Below are 22,752 nucleotides of genomic sequence, written 5' to 3' on the forward strand. Positions count from 1 at the left end.
GCCTTCGGTCCTCGAGCTTTGCCAGTCCGTGCCCGGGAGCTGCGTGCAGGTGGAGGGGGCGCCCCGGTGACGGGCCTCACGCGACCCCGGGCAGTGCCCGCCTCCTCAGCGTTCCCGGTGGGCCTGGGGCCGGCACGGAGCGGGGTCCCCGCCCTCCGAGGGCCAGGGGTGCGGAGGCCAGCGGGTTGGGTGTCGGGGACCCGACCCGACAGGAATGCCCGTCCCGGGACCCACGCATCCCAGCCGTGGAGCCCGGGCCCCTCACACTACCGGCTGTGCTGCTCTAGGCCGGCTCCGGGCTCCGACCGCGTGCATCCTTGGAGGCGTTGGGGTGCCGCGCCCCCCTGGGGCCCCCCCCCGGGTGTGCCTCGGTCTCCTCAGCGGTACTGTTCTTGGATCGTGAGCCTGGGATCTTGTCTAGTGCAGCTGCTGATTGGGGGCTGCGGTCCCCCGCGTGACGGCCGTGTGGGGGTTCCTCGCTGTGTGACGACCGTGTGTGGCCCCCCTGCTGCGTGACGGCCGTGTAGGTGAAGCCGCCGCCTGCTGTCTACTCCCCAGCGTCTCAGCCCACCCCCGCGGGCAAGGGCAGCTGATGCCCCCCAAGGACGACCTGCGGGTGCGCGCTTCCCTCCTCCGTTCTGTGTTACCTTTGCCAGTTTTATGTATCATATCTAATAGTATTATTTCCCTTTAAACGATCACTTTTCTTTAGAAGAAATCTTGATTTTTTTGGTAAAGATGTATTTATTTATGCACAGAATTGGGATACAAGCCAGAGGTGCAGGGGCAGAGAGAGGATTCCCCAGAGACAGAGCGGGGAGCAGAATAGGCAGAATGAGGAAGCCCACTGCTGAGGGAGCAGCGTGGGTCCCCTCCAGTGTGGGCAGGATCGAACTCCTGCTGAAGCAGCTTTAGCTTTCCAGTGGTGCACTTTAACCTGCTGCGCCACGATCTTGATTTTTTAAGGTCTTTTGTGTTTGCCGTTTCCAATATTCTTTACTTGTGAAGACCCCCGTTTCTGCCGTGGCCTCTCCCTTCTGCTTGACATCTCTCCTTAGGTGCATCTGCCTGCCGGATCTTGCCTTCATTCGTTCCTGCATCTGCTTCTTTCTCGAGGGAAACCTGCAGCTGTTTTCCTTACTTCTGGCACGTGTCTCTTCCTTCCTCTGCCTCTTAAGATTGGTCGTGGGTTTTCAAGTGACTGAGAGGTGACCCACTGTGCTTTCTGGTATTTACTCTGTGTGGTATTCTAGGTCTGCTTGGCCCTGTGGGTTAATGATTTTAACAACTTGGAAATTTCCATCCATTAATTATTTAAAATTTTTTCTGGCTCCCTCCTTTCCCTTCGCACTAAGACTCCAGTCACACATATGGTGGAAGCTGTGTTTTAAAGTATTTGTTTTGGGACAGTTTCTGCTTTTATGTCACCAGATTTACTGCTTTTTCCCCCTAAGTGTCAGCACACATTCTTACTGCATTATTTTTATTAAGGTAATTTTGGTTTACAGCATTTACATCCAGAGGAAGCGCACACCCTGCAGACGGCATCACCACCACACCCAGCGCCAAGGCTCTTGAGAGCTTCAGCAGTCTGCTGGGCCAGCTCGCTTTCCTCCCCACCCCCGGCCCCTACTCTGTCCCTCACCCAGTCCCCACCCAGGCCCCTTTCTGCCCCCCACCCCGGCCTACCCCTACATACCCCCCCTCCTGCAGCCCCCCTCTCTCCAGGCTCGCTTGGCGCGGGTTGGCTGTTCCCGTCTCTCCAAAGAGTTGGTGCCGGTCTCTCTGGGTCGTGTTCTTGCACGCAGGCTTCCAGTTTCCCAGCCCTTCCGTTTCCCCAGGTGGGGGCGTTCCAGCTGTTGGTATTCTGGCAAGCCGTTTGCTGGCCGCCCACGTGTGAGCAGCGGCCTGTCAGTGCACCTGCCAGCCGGAGAGCCTCAATCCTTGATCCTCGCTTTCTCCTCTCTGCCCCTGAGGCTCTGGTCCAGCAGCCGCCGCGCTGCATGTTGGGCTCAGGCCCTCGCTGCCAGGAGGAGCCGGCTCTGTGAGCCGCCGCTGCCACAGGAGGCCGCGTCCAGTGAGGGGCACCCCACGCCTGCGTCTCTGCTGAGCCTTGCTGTGGGGCCTCTAGCCGGGGGGCTGGTCCACCTGGCCGGGCTTGCTCGGGGGTCACTGCCCTGCACGCGGCTGCAGCCTTGGAGTGCGCACCGGGCTGGCCTGGGCTACGGTGAGCAGAGCTACCGGGGCGTCTTCGGTTGCAGATACCCCATGTCGCCCCCACCCATTACTGAGTTCCAAGAGCCGGAGGGCTCCGTCCCCCGCCTCTCCTCCCCCAACCCCCCCAGGCCAGCGCTGGGAACGACTGATTTGGGGGGCCCCTCACCCACCTGCAGGCTGGCAGCCTCCTAGTAAAAGCCACTCCCGAGGCCTTTTCAGGGCGACCCCTGGAAACAGGGGTGCCACCTTGAACCCTCATGTCATTCATGCAGAAGACGACTAGGCCACCTTTCCCCAGTGCCAGCGAGGTGGGGCACTGCGGGCGCCGCGTTACCAATGTTCCTCCAGAACCCTCTGTGCCTGGAAGGCGCGCACCGCTCTCCTGTCCCGTCCTCAGATTTCAGCACAAACTTCACCTTCTCAAGGCACTTTCCTAGATTCTCCCGATAAACCACCTCTCCCTGCTCTGTGCTCCTAGGGGCTCCATGCGTCACCTCCCACCTTCACAGTTCTCCCACACGCTATAACTAGGGACACTAAGTCACTGGCAGGGTGTTGTCCCCCCCACCCCAGCCCTGGGGTGCACTCTCGATAGGTGGTGTTGGGACCAGCTGGGACCCACCCAGAGGCGCTTTTCTGCACAGAGGCGTCAGCTGGGGCTGCTGTTTGACTCCTTTAAGGGTGGTAAAGGATGAAATCCAATTTTTCTCAAGGAAGTCACAACTGAGTAATGAAGTGACTACTTTGGGGAAGCTCCGCAGAGAATTGGGGCGGCTTACAAGGCCACCTATTTGAGGCCTGAGTGTGAGAGCTGAGGCCATGATATAGAAATTGTATAAAGAAGAGACCTTTCAACCCATTTTTATGAAATTTATTCCCAGTCTGAAGTGGCAGTGTATACAAAGAGCTGATGGTACTTTACAGAAATTGCTACAACATGCGCTTTGTGAGGTGTTTCGAACATTTACATAGTCTCATGCTGAATAAATAATCCCCCATTTTTATTTTTACATAAAAATATAATATTGCACTCTTAACAAGACCAGTAATTTTGCTTATTTTCTCTCTAGGTAAGTGACGAAATTAGGCCTTAGAAAAACTGAGTAGTAACCCTATGCTAATAGGGACTGATTTAAAGTTCTCTGTAGAAAAATGCGGCCAGACAGAGCTGCGGTCTCATCAGGAGCACAGGACAACGTCACCTCTGCACCCGCGGGGGCTCAGGAGGGGCAGGAGCAGGTTAAGCAGGGCGTGGCCTGCTTCCTCCCACTCACCTCGACAGCAGAGACTTTGGAATTGTTGTCGACGTTTTTAAGCAGAATGTTTTGGAAAGTCTGGAAGTCACAAAGTAGTTCTGTAAACACCGTATGAATGAAACGTTCGTAGTGCAGGAGCGTGCGTATTTTTATCCCACGTAACATATTACTGAGCTGTTTCACAGGGTTTTTGAGCCAATAAAGCAGCACCCAGTAAAAATACAGGCATAACCCCATGGTGGGAACAGACCAGCCCGAGCTTTAGGGTTCTGGGTTGGCGGCATGTAAATGTGCTTGGGGTTCACCTTGATTTTTTCTGTTCCTAGGATCCCGGGGTGAGTACTAGGTTAGGAGAAACAGAGTGGAAACTGTTCCCTCAGAGAAGTGTCCACCTCCTGTTTTGAAACAAGGCCACCTGCTCTTCTTTTGTGGCCAGTCCATCGCCCCTGACCAGCCCGTCACCCTGAGCGAGGCTGTGCGGTCGCCTACCGAGAGGCTCTCCAGCGCGGATGTTGAGTGGCCAACGCGCTGTGATGGCAGACACCAAGAGAATGATCTCGGCGCTTCAATTGCCGAGTGACTCGAAGACATGCGATACCTAGGGGTGCGGGCTTTAAGTAGGATTTTTATGAGGAAACAAGAAACAATGTGTCTGAAATAAAAAATACCTGTTTGCGGCTGTCAGAACATTCTAGTCTACTGTGAGCTGAGAAGGCAACTGGCGGAATCCGCCTGTTGTCGAAGTTGCTGGCGGTCTGTGTTTCGCCCGACAGCACTGAGCGCCGGGACAGAGGCACCTGCCGGATCACCCACTTCTGGGTGCAGTCACTGCCATCTGGGCTCATCACCGTTTTCGTTCTTGTCCTTCTGGGCGTGGGGTGTAGTATCTTGGCATACAACTTCTAAAATATAGTTATTTTTAAGAGTATTTTTATAAATAATTACTTTGCCAACAGAAAAAGGCGAGACCCTAATTTTTTCTTTTGAACAGACTCGTAGGGAAAAAGCTTGAGGATGTTTTTATTCTAGCATGTGAGCTTGAGGTCTGGCTGGTTAGAGATTACTAACAGAACTGTCCAGATCATCAAACATTATAACAAAACTCTCAGAGCCTGGAGAATACAGAATTTTGAGCAGGTGAACGGACTTTGTCATCACTTGGATGACTTTTCTGGTCACCCATTTCTTGAGGTTCAACCTCCTAAAACTGGCCAACAAACCTAGTTCAGAATTAAAGTGCTTTGGAGAATGCAGAGTTCTCCTCATTCACCCCGCCGCGTAGCTGCTCAGGAAAGAATAGAACATCGGCTGTTTCAGGCGCTGCTGATCCTTCCGACACCAGGCAGTCACGGTCCCGTCGCTGTTGGCTGTGTACAGATGGTGGCCGTCACAGGAAAACGTGAGGCTGCGAGGGGAGAGAGGCGCATTACCCAGCACAGCCTTACCACCCTGGCAGACGGGGTCAGGCAAGGAGTGCGCCTGGCCATCTCGACACCACCTGACCACCCCACTGGCAAGTTTTAGCGCGCTTTTCACTTACTTTTGTGAAACTGTTCTGCTAATTCACTATTCCTTCCTGTACAGTATCTGACTTCTGCCTCAGGTGGAGCCCCGGTCTCCCCCCACCCTCGGTGCCCCGACCCTCACCACCTTCCTGGTGCCGCCCTACAGTACGTCTCAGAGCTGTGACAGCTGCAGGTGCTGTCGCGGTCCTGGCCCTTCGCTTGGCTTTTCTGTCTTCTACATGTACATGGATGCAGTGTGTATCTTGCGCCTTCTGACTTCTCACTCAGCATAACTTCTCCACCCCTGCGAGCTCAGTTTCTCCAGGTGACACAGAATGGACCTGGAGCCTAGAAATCTCTGTCTCTTGTCCCCTCTTTCCAGATTTCCTTTTTCTATGCTTTATTACTTAAAGGAACAAATACTTGGGAACAGGAAATTGGAAGATAGAGCCCAACAGACTTGTGGGATAAAGGTGCCACAACTCTTCATTTGTAAAGTTCGTGAAGCTTTAAATTTACTACATTAAAAATAAATTTATTTATTAAAGTGTAATTAAGAGTCACCCCTAGTTGAATTTTTAAAATCAAATTTGTCAGTGGAGCCAAGGGAAATTGGCTGCTCGTCAGCCTCGCCCCCCACCGTCCTGCGGCTGGCGGTCTGGGCTATGGCATCTCAGCCTGTGAGCGCCCGAGGCCGGCCTGCATCACCTCCCGATGGCTCTCAGCAGCTTCTGAGCCCCTGCCGCTGCCTTAAGCCCCATGCAGCCACGATGCCTCCCGCCACGGGTCCCAGACAGCCTGGCACGGTGAGTCCTCCAGTGCTATTCACTGCAACGCCCATGAGGAGAACAAGCGCTGTCCGTCAACACTGGAGCAAGGACCTTTGTTATACCTCCTTTTGCTTAAAGTCAGAGTTTCCCAGCACCTACTGCTGTCAGTGAGGCGTCTGGGTCTGCAGCCAGTCGTCTGTAATGACGACGGCACCACACACTGCTCTGGGTGTGTGCGCAGCACTGTCTAATAAAAATACAGTTCTACGGTAGCAGAGGGGAAAGTTTGTTACCTTACAATTGGCTTATTTGATTTAGGAAATGTAATTTCTCGTACAGGTTTCAGGTCCCAGGTACTCCATAATCTAGAAGGGAAAAAAGGCATTACCCAATTATGCAAACTAAAACTTCCTTCACTCAGAAGCCCTACTTAGTCGTCAGACACCATCTAGAAGGAACAAATAATCACAGCAGAAGCTTCTGGGAAGTCCGCAGGACACTGCCACTCGTGTTACAGTGAGAACATGCAGCTTTGTTGTAAACAGGCCTGGACTCCTGCCACTTCAGGCTGCTCCCAAGCCATTAGTAAAGCTGACATGGCAACAAAGTGATTCACTTGGCTTCTCTGTACCACAGAAGTTACTTGTCCACTACACTGCAGTCTAGTAAGTGTGCAGTATGTCTATAAAATGTATAAACACCAATTAAAAAATACTCCATTGCTGAAAAATGCTAACCCTCATCTGAGCTGTTGGGAAATGGCTTGAGAGACCCAAGTTGCCACAAATCTTCAATTTGTAAAAAATTCAATATCCAGGCCCTCCCTGGAGGTGTATGAAGCACAGTGCTATGAAGCTGTCCACAGTCACTGCAGCGCGGGTCTATCCCTGGCCAGGGAGTGACCCACAGGGCACATCAGACCTCTCAAAGTGGACTTCATCAATCCACCTTGTCCTGCTCCCCACTCTGTCTCTGGGGAATTCTCTCACCACCCCTGCACCTCTGGCCTGTACCCCAGTTCCGTATGCATAAATAAATAAATCTTAAAAAAATGCAGTACCCTTAAGGCTTAAGAAAAGCATGAACACAATAAACAAGGTATGTCTGCAGTTACATTTTGCTAACCTTTCACAGTTAGGAACAATATAAAATTTCAAAACTATACAATTTTTTTCAGGAATCTAACCAGAGTGACTGAAGACCCCTTATCCCAAGGTAATTTTAAGACTTTAAAATATTAAACATGAAGCGACCTAGGTATTAAAAACTAAGCTTTGAAACTGCTGTGTCCTTATCAACTTAAGCAGAGAGAGAGAATAAAAACCCAGCTCACCTTACAACCCCATTCTCCAGCCCCCCGGCAATCACGTTGACAGACACTCCCTCAGGCTGGTTAGAGAAGGCGACTGAACAAATGTTCTCTCTGCAATGGACGTGCCCGACAAGGTCCCCATTCACTGTCCAGAGTCTGAGGTCACTGCCGCCACCAGCTGAAACACCAAAACGATGCCCCAGTCACTGGGATGTGGCAGCCTGAGCCCACGGCTGCTGTGGTGGCGACTGTCGGCCGCTCGTGCCTGAAAGCGTACAGGGGACATGGCTCCTGCTCTGCAGGGCAAGTCTTCATGTGGCCCAAGTACTTCAGGGTATGAACAGCTAAATCTGGGTGTAAAGTACTTAGAAAGCTAAACAATCTCCACAAGGAGAAAACATCCAGCAAAACCATCTGTAGGAAGTGATATATGAGTCATCTAGAGAAAAAGTTCAAGAAAAAATAAAAGAAGTAAAAAACAAATCCTAAAAATACCTTCCCAATGTCTGAGATTGAATTTATAAGTTAACCTCTTACTAAATGAACTTTTTATTCAGAAACCACAAGGTGCCAGCTTTTTCTGCAGTGGTAACAACAGCTCGCCATCCTCTCTGATCGGAGTGGTGATGGGGCAGCGCGATGTGCGCCCAGCCTTCTGTGGAGGAATTCTCAGTGACAGAGCGGGGCTGGGAGGCAGGTAGGGTCTGGAAGACAAAGTCTGATCGTAAGAGCGTGAACAGCTCCACTAACTAAAAGTGGAGAATCTGCTCTCCTTAGTAAAGCAATGAAAAGACTTGGTGTCTCCAGCAAAGCAGCAGCTATCGGAAGTGTTTTTTATCTCAACTGTACGTGAAAGTCCCTCTCAGACTGTAAGAACTGGATGATGAACGCTGTCTGGGCCACTAAACGTAAGCGCGGCCTCTTAGAAGCATCACCTTACTGTGCTCTCTACGTGTCAAGTGCTCTTTGCGAAGTCGCCCCGTGACAGACGTGTGAAGAGGCCTTAAAACACTGGAGGAGGCTTTTCTGTTCAAACCAGAAACAAGAGCTCGCTCACTCATTACACAGCTCTCTCACCCCTCCCCACTGCGGGTAACAAGGCTGTTCTCTTTCCCGCCCTTGAGGCTGCTGGCCCCAGTCGAGGCTGCTGGCCCTAGGGGGCCTTCTACAGCGTTGTGGGATGAGACAGCGAGACAGCAAGTGCTGTGCATGAACCTCACCATGCCGGCCGTGGACGTGCTCCTGCTGGCCACTGACGCGCAGCCAGATAGGCCATCAGTCTCTGCCCACAATGGGTCAATCAAGTGCTTCAGGCATTTTCTCCTGTTACGGGGTCTGGGGTCACTAAAGTCTTCATGCTATTATTTTATGACTGGGCCAAGGCCTGCGCATACTTCAAGTGTGAAGTCTCTAGAAATGACTCAAGACGTCATTTCGCTCTAAGAATGAGTGAACATTTTGTAAAAGCAACAGAACTCCGAGAGGTATCTGCGGTGTCATAAAAAACAATGGTTTCTGCCCTGTTCTGCCCTGCGCCCATTTTTACTCTTTTCGATGCTAATGGGATGGCTCTTGGTGGGGAGGCCCGGGGCTGCGGGATAGGGTTGGTCACCAGAAAAACCAACTATGGGACAGAGGCTTGAAGCTCACACCTCAGCCTCCAGGGGCAGGCAGCGGGGCTGAGTCCAGCTCCAAAGGTCAACCGCCAGGGGCTGAACTCCAAACCCACCGACACAGATGCTCGGTGAATTCCGAGGTGGCGAACACTGCCAGGAGGTGGAGAACTGACTCGCAGGTGCCTCCGTGTCCCCTGGGGACCCTCTTCCCTGGCTGCTGGTCTGTAGAGCAGACGGGCAAGGATGCGTCCCAGGGCGAGTGGGCAGCTTCGGGGACAGGGCGGGCAGGAGCTGTGGAGACTCAAGGAGGCTTCCAAGAGAAGATGGCCCATTCTAAGACGTGCTAACCAAAACCCTCCAGAGACGTGGCCAGAGAGTAGCCAGGGAGGATGCAACAGACAGTAAAACCTGGAGAGTAAGACCCTGGACATGGAGGTCAATGCAACAAAATAGGGCAAGGAGATTTCAGCAGACAAGAGGCTTCAACCCTGGACATGGCCCCGGCCCCCGCCTCTCCTAAGCCCTCCTGTCTCTCTGTTCACTTAGCTAGAATGTCTACAGATGCCCCTTGCGGCTTCGTGGGACATGAACCTGTGGCAACTCAGGCCAAGCAGCAGCACAGTGGCCCTAGTGGCTGCCACGGGCCCGAGGCAACGGCCAAGCGGGGGACAGCTGTGTCCGACTGGGGCTGGTGGGACGGCGGCGGCCAGGGCGCTGGTTCACCGTCCCGAGATCTCACAAGAAGGCAGCAGGCAGGTGTGTGGGAGGCACGTGCCACCCTTTTAAAGGGGGAAACCCAGGGAACGCCGCCCTCTCAGCTGGTAGCTGAAACCGCCTTGTCGTTAGTCCAGATGCGGTCCTCACGGTGAGCTCACCCCTAGGCCGAAAAGCAGCCGGGAAGAAGCACTGAGAGGACTGGGAGCGCACATCATGCTTTGTTGCTCTAGACCAGATTCAAGTCGCCGCGCTTCAGGTAAAGCAGCTCATCGGACTCCACGACACACATGCGCTTCGTCTTCCAACTTCCTGAACGTCGCCCAGGGAAGCAAGCAGAGGTCTCCTCCTGCTTCTTGGCTGACTCCTCCCCTTCTCAGGCCCTGGTGTCCATGGAACGGGCTCTACACCCATTGGGCAGGAGCCCTGGCATGCTTACACGGGCTTCCGAGTGTGCTCCAGTGGTTCGTGTTAGAATTGAAGCCCACTGCTGGGCACCCCGCTCACCACTGCTGGGCACCAGCTAGCCACTGCTGGGCACCCGTTAGCCACTGCCGGACACCTGGCTAGCGTCATGGAGCTGGATACCCACTAGCCTCACGGAGCTGCAGGAGCGTCGGTGTCTAGAAAGACATGACACCTTTGGTATCCGAAGAAAACAAAACGAAAAAACTACAGGGCCGAAGAGGACACGACCATGCTGCTACCAAGCCAGACCCACAGGGCCCGAGACACGCCTGCCCGCCCCCTTTTGCCCACTCACCTGAGTCACACACGGTAGCAATGTCACCTGTGGTCTCGCTGGCAGAGACGGCCGTGACAGGACTTTTGTGTCCTGTTAGACTCTGTACGTAGCACAGCCTGAGAGGCCAAAGACATGAGTCTGTAAACGACCATGAACTATGACTTGGCTCCCTCCCTCTGACCCTCTTCCTCAGCACATGCGGATCACGTTAGGCGTCTGCAGCTGAATTCCTGACTGGAATTTCACTGCAATAGGGCTAGGAAGGCTACGATCATTTTCAGTCTCAAAACTGAAGATGGTTTCAGTGCACCTATTTCCTACAGAAAGCCTTGGAGTGGTAAAACACCGCATCTGAGAGGAGGCGCGCTGCACCTGTTCAAGTCCCAGATGATGCAGGTCCCATCCCTGCTCGCACTTATCAGGACACTGTACGGCTTGCAGACAGACAAGCAGGTCACCTCCCCGGTGTGCCCGTATAGATGCGTCTGGGACTCCACTTCTATCTCTGATGGCTGAAATGAAAAGGTAGGTGTAAGGTAAAGACCATGACAAGAGGTAGCTGAGTACTGTACGTGGAAAACAGAAACAAAGTATGTGCCTCAAACACATCCATCCGTCAGGAGCATCAACATGACCTCGGGGTCATCTGCGACAAGTGAGAGGCGGTCAGGTACTGGTGCACACACCGTAATGTTTAACGCTTTGGTATTTAAAAACCTGAACACATTAAATGTTCGAGTTGGCAGCACATATTCTACTCTTCCATGCCCTCTGAAGTGGATTTTAAAATACGTTCTGATAGTAAACCGCTGGTCTGGTTGTTAAGAGAACCCCAGCTGACTTCAGGCTCAGAGTCACAGCAGCAACCACAATGACACCAAAGTGGTGATGTAACCCCCGAGAAAAGGCCTTTAAGCCCACGTAACCTCCCCCAAATCAAAGAACGATTAAACCCCACAGTGAAGACGTACTTTTGGAAATGGTTTAAATAGTGAATGCTAATCTCATGACTTGGTCACTCAACACTACTATTACTTAGGAGACACACAAAGCCTTACCAATAGGCTGAAAACCTTGCTTTCAGCCATTATACAGCCAAGGAAAGGGACACAGCGTAGCCTCGTAAGCCTGCATGAAGGCTTTCCCACCAGACGGGCAAATGTCTTGCTGAAGCCCAACCATCACGCTCTGCCTTAGACCTGCTACATTCAAAGCACTTCTGTGCACAGTAACTCCTGCACTGATCACCTTGTCTTCTTTTAATTGAAACTAAATACGTGTTAGTATATATTTCAACACTGGAACTATATACGGGAAGCTAAGAACGCATCTCTTAAGTGTTGGGAAACACAAGAGGATATAAAAAACGAAAAGCTGAAGCTAGTTTTAAAATCGCCATCTGGAGCAGTGTTCAAATATCTAAGAACAAAATATCTAAGAGACAGCTAAGCAGACAGCTGCCTTCGATGCCGTGATTAATATATGCTTGTGGTAAAAAGGAAACAGAAGATGAACTCGGGGGACAGAAGCTGACGGCGGCTGTCAGCAGCGACCACAAGCTTTGGGGTGGCCTTGGGGTGCGGGGGAAGCAGGCACCCTGACGTGCCTCTTCTCTGCCAGAGCCTCTACCGCAGGCTGTCCTGCCCCTCTTTTGTGCCCTGAGTGGCACTACAGTTCCTAGGGACGGAGGGAGGGAGCTGAAGGTGGTATTGCATGTGTCTTCCTTTGTTCATTCAATTCTCAAATCCTGAAGGTTCAGTACATGACTAAAAATGTGTATCAGTAGTAACTAGCAGCACTCAAGATGTCCTACTCAGTTCCACGATCATTTAATTTCCCTGAGAATGCAAGCACATAAGCATCAAAATGTGCTGAAATACAGAACCGGTCACATTGTAAAATACTGTTCCTGAGACTGAAAACTAACACTTGTATATTTGTTGTCAAAATTCTTCAGTCTAACAGACTCCACACTGAAGAGTAGGATAGACATAACCATCTATATTTAAGAGCTTAAGAAAGATAAAGGTACAAAAGATTAAAGTACAAACCTTCCAACCTACCATGTGGGCCGTGAACCTGTTCGCATAGGCTGTGACGACCCCGCACTTGCTCCCAGTGAACAGCTGGCAGCTGTCAGGCACCCAGGCACAGCTGGTCACCTTTGCAGAAGGACAAATGGAAGATTCACATCTTGTAAAAGCATGAGAAGTACCACTTTTCTGTCAGCTATTTGACAAGTACATGATCACGAAATTTAAAGGATATGCTTTACTTCAAGTGATTAGAAAGTGTCTGATGTGATAACTTTTAGTCAGACATTAAAAGTTATTGGTTTCCCGACTCAAGTGTGCTACAGTGTACTGTCTATGATTTCACACTTTTCAGCGTACGCACACACTGCGATCTGCTTCTCAGAAACTTCAACGATGAGGATTGCACTACATACAGCCAAGGTGAAGTGTGCAATGTGTGTCTGTTTCACAAGTTCACCGAGTTTGACTCTTTTTCTTGTTTTCGGTGGCAAACAGCTCGTCAGGCCGGCACGTTTTCCTCCCTCCGCTGTGCACTGAGCCTCAGTGTCTGCTGATGCAGAGGAAGCCGCCCTGTTTCCAGGGCCAGCAGCCTGATGCCTCAGCGCTCCTCAGAACGCCGTCCTCTCTCTCAGGGTTTCAAACAGTCTTTCCTGGCCGCTTCTCTTGAGCCGACAAATGTGTCAGGTAACTGTGACCCTAGTCGGGGCCCTCGTCTTGGCTCTTCTGAACGCTGATCATAATCTGAGTCTGTTGGGCCTAGTTTTGGCTTTTCAGTTTCTTTTTTGAATAGTTCTATCACTAAGGGTTGACATTTAGTAACTTTTATATTTCCTTAGAGGTCCAAAGAGAAACCATTTATTTTTAACATACAGAAAAAACCCTCTTTCTTACAATCACGGAATAGGTCTGCAGGACTCTTTTATAAACGTAAGTTATACATTATGGGATTTTGAAAAACTGCTCTACCCTGAGACATTTGTTATTTTACAGCATATGACTTATTTCATCAGGACTCACTGATTATTTCCAACTATGCTAAAGCAAAACAGAAAAGAATGATGTACATCCTGGAAGGGCATCTGTCAGGTGGAAAATCAGTTGTTGACTTTCGGTTTTCTTAATGCACTGTCCAAAGAACGAAGTGATTTTTTATGCTCTTTTAAGAAACTGTAAAAGAAAATTGGAGCCACCGTTTCTGGAGTCTGCTTGTAGCTTAACTGAACATCAGGTGAACATTTGGGTTTTTCTACCAGTGACACAAAGAGAAGGAAACCAACAGGAGTGTCTCATAGCTCCAAGTGAGCTACCAGCCCAGGGTGGGGGCAGAGACCACAAGCCCTGAACCGCTGATGACGAGGACACTGGCCATACAAGGGAGACCACGAAGCACAAGTCTTAATGTGATGGTGCCCTAGGTGGATTCTCTCAAGCTAAGGAACTAATGGGTGAGTAACATGTTCTTAGGGATGAAAGGAAATACGGTATCTCAGCCCGCGAGCCACTGACTAGAAGTACACGAAGAGCATGAGCCTCACCACTCTCTGAGGCACAAGGGCACTCCTTCATTGTGTTGGTGTGCCAGACTTCACAGGACAGAGACGGTCTGCAGTGCTTAAATAATTAAGTTTCTAATAAGCTTATTTCCACTAGTTATTTTTGCCTCTTGGTTTACTGGTAAACCAGATAACAAAAGGCAATGGCTTTTTCCAGGAATACAGAAGGCTAAGCCAGCAGTCACTGCTCTCCCTTCTTCCCCGGCCAGTCTCGCCCCAAAGCAGGTTGCTCCACTTTGAAGGCGCTCAAAGTGTAATGCAGCTAGGGACCCGAGTGGGGGCGGAAGTACGTGTGGCATCTCAGGGCTCAAGAAGCGCTCTTCCATCTATGAGAAGTGAGGCACAGAAGACAGCGCCATGGCTAGGCAAGGGTTGTACAGCGAACGTGCATCAGAGGCGAGTACGCAGACGTCCTGCGACGGCGCGCTGCCCACTGCGCGACAGGCTTACGGCAGCGTCTCCACAGGGCCATGGCGACCTCAACCCTCCACAAGGTGGGAGGAGGCAGTGTGGGGACACAGGAAAGTGGTGGCTGGAGCAGGTAAGCATGTGAAGGAGGCCTACGGTCGGGGCCAGGCCACTAGCTTCTGGGGCGGAGATGAAAGCCAGGCTATTAACCCAGACTGAGTTGTCCACCTCCCTTCAAGTCGCTGTGTGGGTTATTATGGAACATTTAGTAGAACATTTTACCTGATACTGCTGTGAACTCTGTATAAAGTTGGTCGGAGGTTCACTCTGCTTACTCTTCAGCCTCAGGATGTTGTCAGCGTAGCCCCAGCTCAGGATGGCTGACCACTGAATGTCGGTACTGTTCATGCTCCTCACACCTCAAGGAGGAGGAGGAAGCGTTAGATGGTCACTGCTCAGCTGTCATGTGACAGCCCCCCAGTGCCAGGTGAAAGGCTCCAGTGTACCTCATAAGGCAGAATTACTAGGCAAGATCATTCTAGCTATAATGTGAACAGATTTGTGTTAGTTTTATATCCCTTTAACACTAACACAACTTGAAGACTGGAACTATATTCTTTTTTCCTTTGTGGTGCTTCAGTTGCTATTTGACTTGGAACTAAATCTGTTAGGAAAGTCTGTGTACAAAGAAATAGTGGTCGAGCTTACGCTGTGTGTTCCCAGACACCTTTACTTTTAAAAATAAATGCGAACTAGACACTGCCTGAATCACTTTCTAGACACTGCCTGCTGGAGAATCAGCAACGTGAGGAGGTGGCCACTGCTAGCCTAGGCGAGGCCCCCGAGCAGCCAGCCCCATGTGCGAGGCCTCGGCCCTGGGCACTCCTGGCCCCGGGGCAGTGACTAACCCTGAAAATGAGCCAGGCGCTGAGCCTCCCTCTCTGCACCACTTCACTTGATCCTGGCGAGTAGGTTACCCAATGAAGTAAGGCCTTTTGTTAGTCCCAGTTTATGGGCCAAAAGCCAAGGTCTGGGAGGTGGAAGTAGCTTTCCGGCAGTCACGAAGCCTATATGTGTTGGGCCTGGGAAGCCAACGCAGGCACTGTGCCTCCGGAGGTACAGGGGTGTTACCCCACCTGCCCGGACACACCTCGGTTCTGACGTATCTCTGCAAGGAAGTAATACGTGAGCGAATGAACACAGACGTGCGAGATGCGCTAAGGACGTCATGGAGGGCAGACCGAAAACTTCGAGAACTTTATTCCACTCTAACTTTTTATAAGCACCACATTTAACTCCTATTTTTGCTTACAGCAAGTTGTAATTCCTACTTTGCACTTTGAGCAGTTTTTCTGCAAGACTCGGACAACTTAGAAGTAAGACGAAATAGCACACACAAGCTGGAAGGACTCACACCTCAGGAAAGATGTGCCTGGGAGAATTTTCACTATGCTTTGCTTTACCTTGTTCTTTGCTGTACGTCACCAGAAGACAGAAACTTTGGGACAAGCCGCAGATGGCTCTGGTGGGCAGAGCCTGCAGAGAGCCAAATCTCTCTCCATGGGGCTGGCTGAAGCAGACCACAGGCACTGGAGCGCTTGGGGAGCCGACGAACTCTCCCCACTTCAGGCCTTTAACCCATGGTAAAGGGCTCTAAAATTAAGGAAAGTTTGATTTTTTGGGAAAAGGTAGTGACCAGAAGTCCGTATAATATAAACTAAGTCAAGGAAGAGAACGCCTCAGGCAACAGTTCAGGTATTTTTACCCCTCACCCTGCTTAGTGTAGAGAGACTGTGTTGCTTATTGAATTTTATCTTAGGCGTCTGTAAGACCTGCTTACAGGACCACATCTGCTTAATAATTCAAAATCCCTTGAAATGTGAGTGGAGAAAAAACTACCTAGTAAGTACATCTCTTCCAGTCTGACTGAAATAACTAGAGTCGAGCCCTCAAGAGGACTGTAAGCGGCTGCGGCCCCCTCAGCCGGGGCAAACAGGCGGTCCTGAGGTGAGGGGTCTGGAGGAAGATGACACCGAGACCCGGCTGCCCAGGCCACCCCCCGCCCCCTGGCACCAGCAGTTCCTGTCAGGTCCCCAGGGTGGGGCTGGCTCTATAGTCCCCCGGAGCTGCCAGTGGCCTGCGCTACAAGTGGCCTCTTCACGACAGAGGCGGCGGCAGACCATGGCTGAGGCACATGCAGGCTGCCCCACCCACCTGTCTGCAGGCCCGCGGGCCCTTAGGGGCGAGCACAGTCTTTCCGAAGCGCGGGAAAACCAAACAGCATACCGGGTAGGTGATTTCCTTGACCTGTTCCCGGGCGTCCCTGAATGCAAACTGCACGAGCAGGCCGACGGCTGCAGGCAGCTCCCCCTCCACGCTGGCGCGGGGCCCCGGCCTGCTGGCGTGCGCCGACTGGAACAGCTGGCGCGGGGTTTGCCCGTAGGTTTTGATCATGGTTTCCAGGGCTCGTCTCTGCACTGGGTCTTCGACGGCAGACACATCCATGCCAAAATAGGTCTGGCGGAAAGAACGAGAGGCGTGAGCAGAGGCAGGGCAGCGACGCCGGGGGACGACTCTCGCCTTCTAGCCAGAGTCACTCTCTTTCTATAAAGTGAAATGATGTTCAAATGCTGTGGACCAAGTTATTAGTCACGAAAGGCCCTACAGAGATCAGAACGAGAGCAATCAACGTTTCGGAGTGGGTGAACGAAAGGCTTATCTTGCGTGAGTTAATCAGGTAAGTTTAAAAAACTGATTTTTAATTTAAGACCAGAAAATATCACAGGCCACTTCACATGACTATTACAAAGTTCTTGTTCAATGCAACCCATTGAAAAAGCAAAAGTTGCGTCAAGACAGACGCAAGCTGCTCAGCAGCCACAGGAGGAGTGCTTAGGTCCTGTTGCCAACTGGAGGCGAATGCAAAGTGAGCAGTGGGGTGTCCGAGCCCTGGTGGGAAGGTGTGGGGGCACTTTTCTGCACCCTGTCACCTCAAGTCAGCTGGAAAGCAACAGGCGTTTACTGTTATCCCCAAAGCAGCCAGCAGGAGCCAGCCCAGGTCTGCTACGCTTTGTGACCCTCGCATCCAGTCTGGGTCTGTGTCCTTCGGCCACACAGCTCTTAGATGCATGTCCAGCTGTGACATTTCTGCAAGCGCCCGTCAGAGTTAGATCCTCATCACTGCCCCCCTCACCACCAACTCCACCGTGGATTAAACACTGGTCATAAGTTGTCTCTAGGAGGGGCGCTGCTTTATCGTGGGTCCGTTCTTTTACACCGCTGCTTGCTTTTCACAGCATCTGACTGCCCTGTATCTCCCCACCTGAGAGCCACCGCCCCCCATGCGTCTCCCTGCTGTTTTGACCCTCACTGCCCCGCCCCCACTGGAGACTTATCTGTGGTCAGGCTGGCAAATTTTGTCTTTTCCTGACCCTTTGTTCTGTTTCTGTGCATTCCACAAGTAAAGGAAACTGTTCAAAATTTATCTTTACCCTTCGAAACTTTTTCACTTATCATAATCCTTAAGGGCCATTGTTAATGGCGATGTGACTTCATATACTCAAAATTTCAAATGACTCTTTTTCTTAATTTCTTGCTCTTAGAGTTCACTGTTTGTATATATTAATTTTATACCTTGTTTGTTGTTGTTTTTTTTTTTAAAGATTTATTTATTTGTGCATACATAACTGGGGTACAGGTCAGAGGCTCAGGGGTGGTGATAGGCTTCACCAGAGACAGAGCGGGGAACAGAACAGGCGGACAGACGAAGTACACTGCTGAGGGGAGCAGCGGGCGGGTCAGGAGAGGTCTCCCACACCATATGGTCACCTCCGGGGCAGGCGGGAATCGAACTCATGCGGAAGCGGCTTTAGATTCTCAGTGCTGTGCTTTAACCCGCTGTGCCACCAGGGAGGGCCTGTTTGTTGTTTTTAATAGATTTTTAAATGAAATTTTAGGGTTTTCTGTGTATATTTTCATGTCAATTGTTAACAGTGAGGAAAACAGAGAGACAGTGGGTGAATGGTTAGTCTGACGTGCCTGCCATCTTCCAGGCTAGTAGGGAAGTTTCCCCTCAGAATTTTCCCTCTTTCTGAGAGGGCTCATCTGGGTTTCACTGCAGCGGGCAGTGGGGCCTCCAGGAGGAACCTGCCACCCCACCATTCTACACTACCTTCGGCCCATATTTGAATCTCAGCATCTTTGTATTCTGAGTCTGGCAAAATGCTTCCTAAGTGGATAAGATTATTTTTGTTAAAAAGGAACCTATTAATATCTAAAAAGTATTTTTGAAATATTATTTTATTATTATTATTATTTTAATAATAATTAAAAAAAGATTTATTTCTGCACACAGAACTGGGGTGCAGGCCAGAGGTGCAGGGGGTGAGAGGATTCACCAGAGACACAGTGGGGAGCAGAACAGGCGGAATGACAAAGTACGCTGCTGAAGGGAGCAGCGGGCGGTCAGGAGAGGTCTGCTGCACCCTGTGGGTCACTCCCTGGCTGGGGATCGAACTTGCACTAAAGCAGCTGCGGCCACTTGCAGTGTTGTGCTTTAACCTGTTGTGCCCCAAGGAGGGCCCGAAACTGAAATAATTCCTTAAGAATTCATCTCAAGGAAATAAAGATTTACATTAAGAAGTGACCTGAGGAATATTAAATCTAATAGCAAACAAATGCTAACTGAATACCCCCAGTAACAGGGGACCGATTAACCAAGTGTGCAACACACCCTGAGGCAGTAAATGGCACTGGTCTCGGTGAGAAGTGAGTGTATGATGTGCACGTACAGAGAACAGTGTAGAAGGGTTGCAAATGTTTCTGCAATAGGAAAGATCCGACCTGCAAGTGAGCGTGTGCACAGGAGGGCGAGGCAGGCCTGCTCTCCCGCGAGGGGCCTTGGCTTAGCACCATCCCCTAAGTGAGGCGAGGTGGCCTCACCGCTCACCTGACAACACAGTCCATGCTGAATGCCTGCTTTTCTCTGGACCTCAGTGCGCGTGGCAGAAGCTGCCTGCACCAGCGGCCGGCAGACGCCCAGGGCATCGAGCTCTGAGAGCTGCCCACCAGCAGCGTCACGCACGTCACGACCGGCTGCTGCTTACTGGGAGGGGGCTTGGGGCGCACACCCGCTCTCTCCATGGTCTTTCCCTTCTGCTGACTTTAGGCCTGTCCTTCACCTTCCAGCCCTGCCCCGCGACGGCGCCAGGCTGTGTCCCTGGCCCTCCCCACCCTACGGGGGATACCAGGGAACCCCCGACAGGCAGTATCGCAGTTATGTTAAGGGGATGACTTGCCATATCTGCAACAATTTGAGTAACAGTCTTTCTGATAACGTGGGTGTTTATTTTAAAGAAAGAGCCAAACAGTAAGCGCTCAGATTCAGGGTCTGCTTATCTAAATGCAGGCTTTCTTAAGGACACTTACAGCAGGGTGAAAGACATTGATGGCTTGCACTGAGGCCTTCCCTTTTTGCTTGTAGCCAAACACCAAGTCAATCCACTGGCTGATGTTCTGGGACACGTAGTCAGACTCGAGAGCTTGTCGGTGGATGAGGATAAAGAGACGGGGGTCGCTCCGTGCCCACGGGGGCAGGCTGACGTGATGAACCCGCTCACCACTCTGACGCACACCGAAGTCAAAGCCTACAAGAGAAGGGTGACATTAGTGCTCATCGCCCCCAAAACAAGCTTCCCCTCGCCCAGTGAGCAGGTCTTAAGGCACTCACAGAATGGCTGCGGCCAGGCCAGAGGACGGCGAGGGGCAGAGGAGCCCCACGGTCACACACCTACTTCCTAGCAAGAGCGACAAGGGTTAATGCCAAACCGAGCCAAACTGGAGGTCTTTCCACGTTTCCCTTCCATCAAGTGCACGGAGAAGCGGAACATAATGCCCATAAGCCCAACATTCCACTAGTCAAACCTCCAGATGCAAAATGTGCTTAATACTTACTCAACTGCAAACTTGACAAAGGTCAAGCTAAGTCATTACAGCACAGGCATTTCTGAATTATTGGTGTTAACACTGCAATAAGTTTGAGATTATTTTTATTCAGTAAGAATGTTAAGTATTCTAGCATCCTATACAAAATACACATATTCCTAGAATGAACTGTCATTGTCTATTAGTTTTACAGTAAGTCTACAGGTTTGCTCTGACTTCATTTCTACTAAAATTCATGCCAGCAACAAAATTATCCCCACACACTGAATGAGTTATTCCATGTTACAAGTAAGCTCTTCTCTAATAGTCTCAGTCTGCTAATGTAAACAATAATCTCAGCGCTTCTTATTAAAAAAAAAATTGTCATAAAGGAAATGTTACCTTTAAACAGCAATATTTTTGGTACTATCTATTATAGACAAAAAAAATCCAAATATTGTAACAGAAAAAAATTAAAAAGGCTTTCCCTGGTGGCACAATGGGTTAAAGCACCACATTATGAAGGTCTCCAAAGCCACCACCGCACGAGTTCAATCCCAGGCCAGGGAGCTGACCCACAGGGTGCACAGACCTCTCCTGACCTGCTGCTGCTCCCCTCAGCAAATTTGTTGATCTGCCTGTCCTGCTCTCCCCTTGGTCTCTGGTGAATACTTTCACCCACCACACCTCTGGCCTGTACCCCAGTTCTATAAGCACAAATAAATCTTTTTTAAAAAAGGACCTCCTAAAATTTCATCAATAAGCTCTATACAAACTGAAGTGGCCATCTGCCAAATTCTCAATCTTGTCAAAGCAGTTAGAACGATCTTCACTAATTTTGGAGGTACTTTGAAAGGCTATGAAGTGAAGTACAAGCCAAGGGCTTCTATAACATAACCACAGGTAAGGGCAGAGGTCACCTCAAGAAATAGCAGTCTCCCTACAGACTGCTGAGAGGTGACCCTGGCAGGCTGGCTGAGTGCACTCTGAGCCCTATCACGCGGCCACTTCAGGAGCAGTGGCAGGGACTTGGGAGGAGCTGGGAGGGCCAAGCAGCCCCGGGCCTCGTGGCCTCAACTGTCCCTGCTTCCCAGGCTCTGGGGGCCTGTTAGAGCTGACCCGCTGCAGCCAGAGCAGTGGCCACAGGCACAGGGTCTGAGGAACACTGGCCGGAGTGACGTGGTGTGCTTCAGGAGGCCAGGCGGCCAAGGACGGTGACACCGAGAGGCCTGGTCCAGAGGCAGCACCTGATCTATCAAAAACAGGTGAAGACTGGCCAAGACTGGTGGTTGGTCACTAGTAACAGAAAACGTAATTCTGTTTCACTTGTTATTTGATAACTCTGGCTAGAGTGCTTCTACGCTGAGCCACTTCTCCTAACATCATTGAGACTGTGGCTAATTCACACAGTGCTTACAGTAAGCTTTGTATCTTTTTTAAAATGAGCACACTATAGCTCACTATCAGAAAAATGAATAGTTGTTTCTGTAACAAAATGAAAATACATGTTTTCAAATACTTTCTAGTTACAAAGTTTCTCAAATTATAACTAGCCCTATAAAATAGTTACAGATTCTCAAGTTTGCATGGCTATGAAATCATACACTTAATAAATAAAGGTATTTCCCTTATTTTGGACACAATTTTACAAAAGCTGTTTTTGGAAAATCATAAAGTAACTAAAATACCTCATAAATATAACTGAAAGTTGTTTAACTGACATACCTTCGCGGTTAACTAAAAATTCTGGAAGGTAGAAAAACTCTGGTATAAGTTCTTTCACATCAGTCATGGATTCAAAAGACGAAAGGCGCCAAGTTGTATTTGTAGAATGAAAAGTTCTGTCTGGAATGTCAAAACTTTGATCTATAAAGAAACACAAATAATACAATTAAGACAAAGACTTGATTCCATTTGAAGTCAGTCAGAATTAACTTACTTTTGCTACTTAATGTTTTACTTGTCCATAGTTTAAAAAAGACCACTTACATTCTTGAACTAAATATTTCTACATATGATTTGAGACCATATTATATTTTTAATTTGTATTATGTTGTCATAACAACTATAACTATATATATATAAATATATATATATATATTTTTTTTTTTTTGCTTTACTGATGTCTGCCCCAGCAGAATAAAGGCCCCAATGGCTACATGATTCGAACAGATTGTTAATCTGAGTATGTTTAAAGAAGTAAAAAACTAAATTTACGTGTGCAGACTGTGTTCAGACTGTAGAAGGTGAAGTGCCTAAGCACAGACATGTTCGTCCTGAGGCCAAGTCTGCGCTCAGTGGACAGTGGCTCGGGCTCCTGAAGGGGTCTGTGGACAGCGGGGCTCGGCCAGGCCTCTCCCCGACATCCCCTTACCTTGATAGGCCAGGAACATGTGGGTGAACGGGGGCAGCCTGACCAGGAAGTGCAGCACGGTGCCACTGTTGGAGTAGTGTGAGCCGTAGTGGTAGGGCCGCGCGGGGGGCACCGGGTCGTCGTCCCTGGCCCCTCTGCGGTACTCCTCCTCCAGGTACTGCGGGCCAGGCGAGGGTGTCAGCGCACCGGTGCCCGGCGGCCTCCTGCCTTCTTCTCCCCCCCACCCCCTACCCCGGGAAACCAGGCTCCCCAGCGCCCTCCCCCCACCTCGGGGCTTTGCTGCCCGAAGGTCTGGGCCTCCCGCCACAGAGGCCTGCCCACTGC

At 50.4% G+C, this 22,752-nt stretch overlaps 1 protein-coding gene across 1 annotated transcript in view; it reads right to left on the reverse strand.

The window, feature by feature from the left end:
• Window positions 1-3,073: 3,073 nt before the first annotated feature.
• The window catches only part of LYST (lysosomal trafficking regulator), a 94,982-nt gene continuing 75,303 nt past the window's right edge, over window positions 3,074-22,752 (reverse strand). Inside the window, exons 41-52 of the mRNA XM_004691026.2 lie at window positions 22,429-22,585; window positions 21,780-21,920; window positions 19,560-19,777; window positions 16,419-16,649; window positions 15,596-15,785; window positions 14,415-14,551; window positions 12,199-12,297; window positions 10,508-10,647; window positions 10,154-10,251; window positions 7,082-7,238; window positions 6,042-6,113; window positions 3,074-4,878 (exon numbers count right to left, since the gene is read on the reverse strand). Coding sequence (XP_004691083.1) covers window positions 4,740-4,878; window positions 6,042-6,113; window positions 7,082-7,238; window positions 10,154-10,251; window positions 10,508-10,647; window positions 12,199-12,297; window positions 14,415-14,551; window positions 15,596-15,785; window positions 16,419-16,649; window positions 19,560-19,777; window positions 21,780-21,920; window positions 22,429-22,585 — 1,779 coding nt within the window. The 3' untranslated portion in view covers window positions 3,074-4,739. The remainder of the gene's footprint in view (window positions 4,879-6,041; window positions 6,114-7,081; window positions 7,239-10,153; window positions 10,252-10,507; window positions 10,648-12,198; window positions 12,298-14,414; window positions 14,552-15,595; window positions 15,786-16,418; window positions 16,650-19,559; window positions 19,778-21,779; window positions 21,921-22,428; window positions 22,586-22,752) is intronic.

Source organism: Condylura cristata, unplaced genomic scaffold, assembly GCF_000260355.1.
Source record: "Condylura cristata isolate star-nosed mole 26May11 unplaced genomic scaffold, ConCri1.0 scaffold00029, whole genome shotgun sequence".
Lineage (NCBI taxonomy): Eukaryota > Metazoa > Chordata > Mammalia > Eulipotyphla > Talpidae > Condylura > Condylura cristata.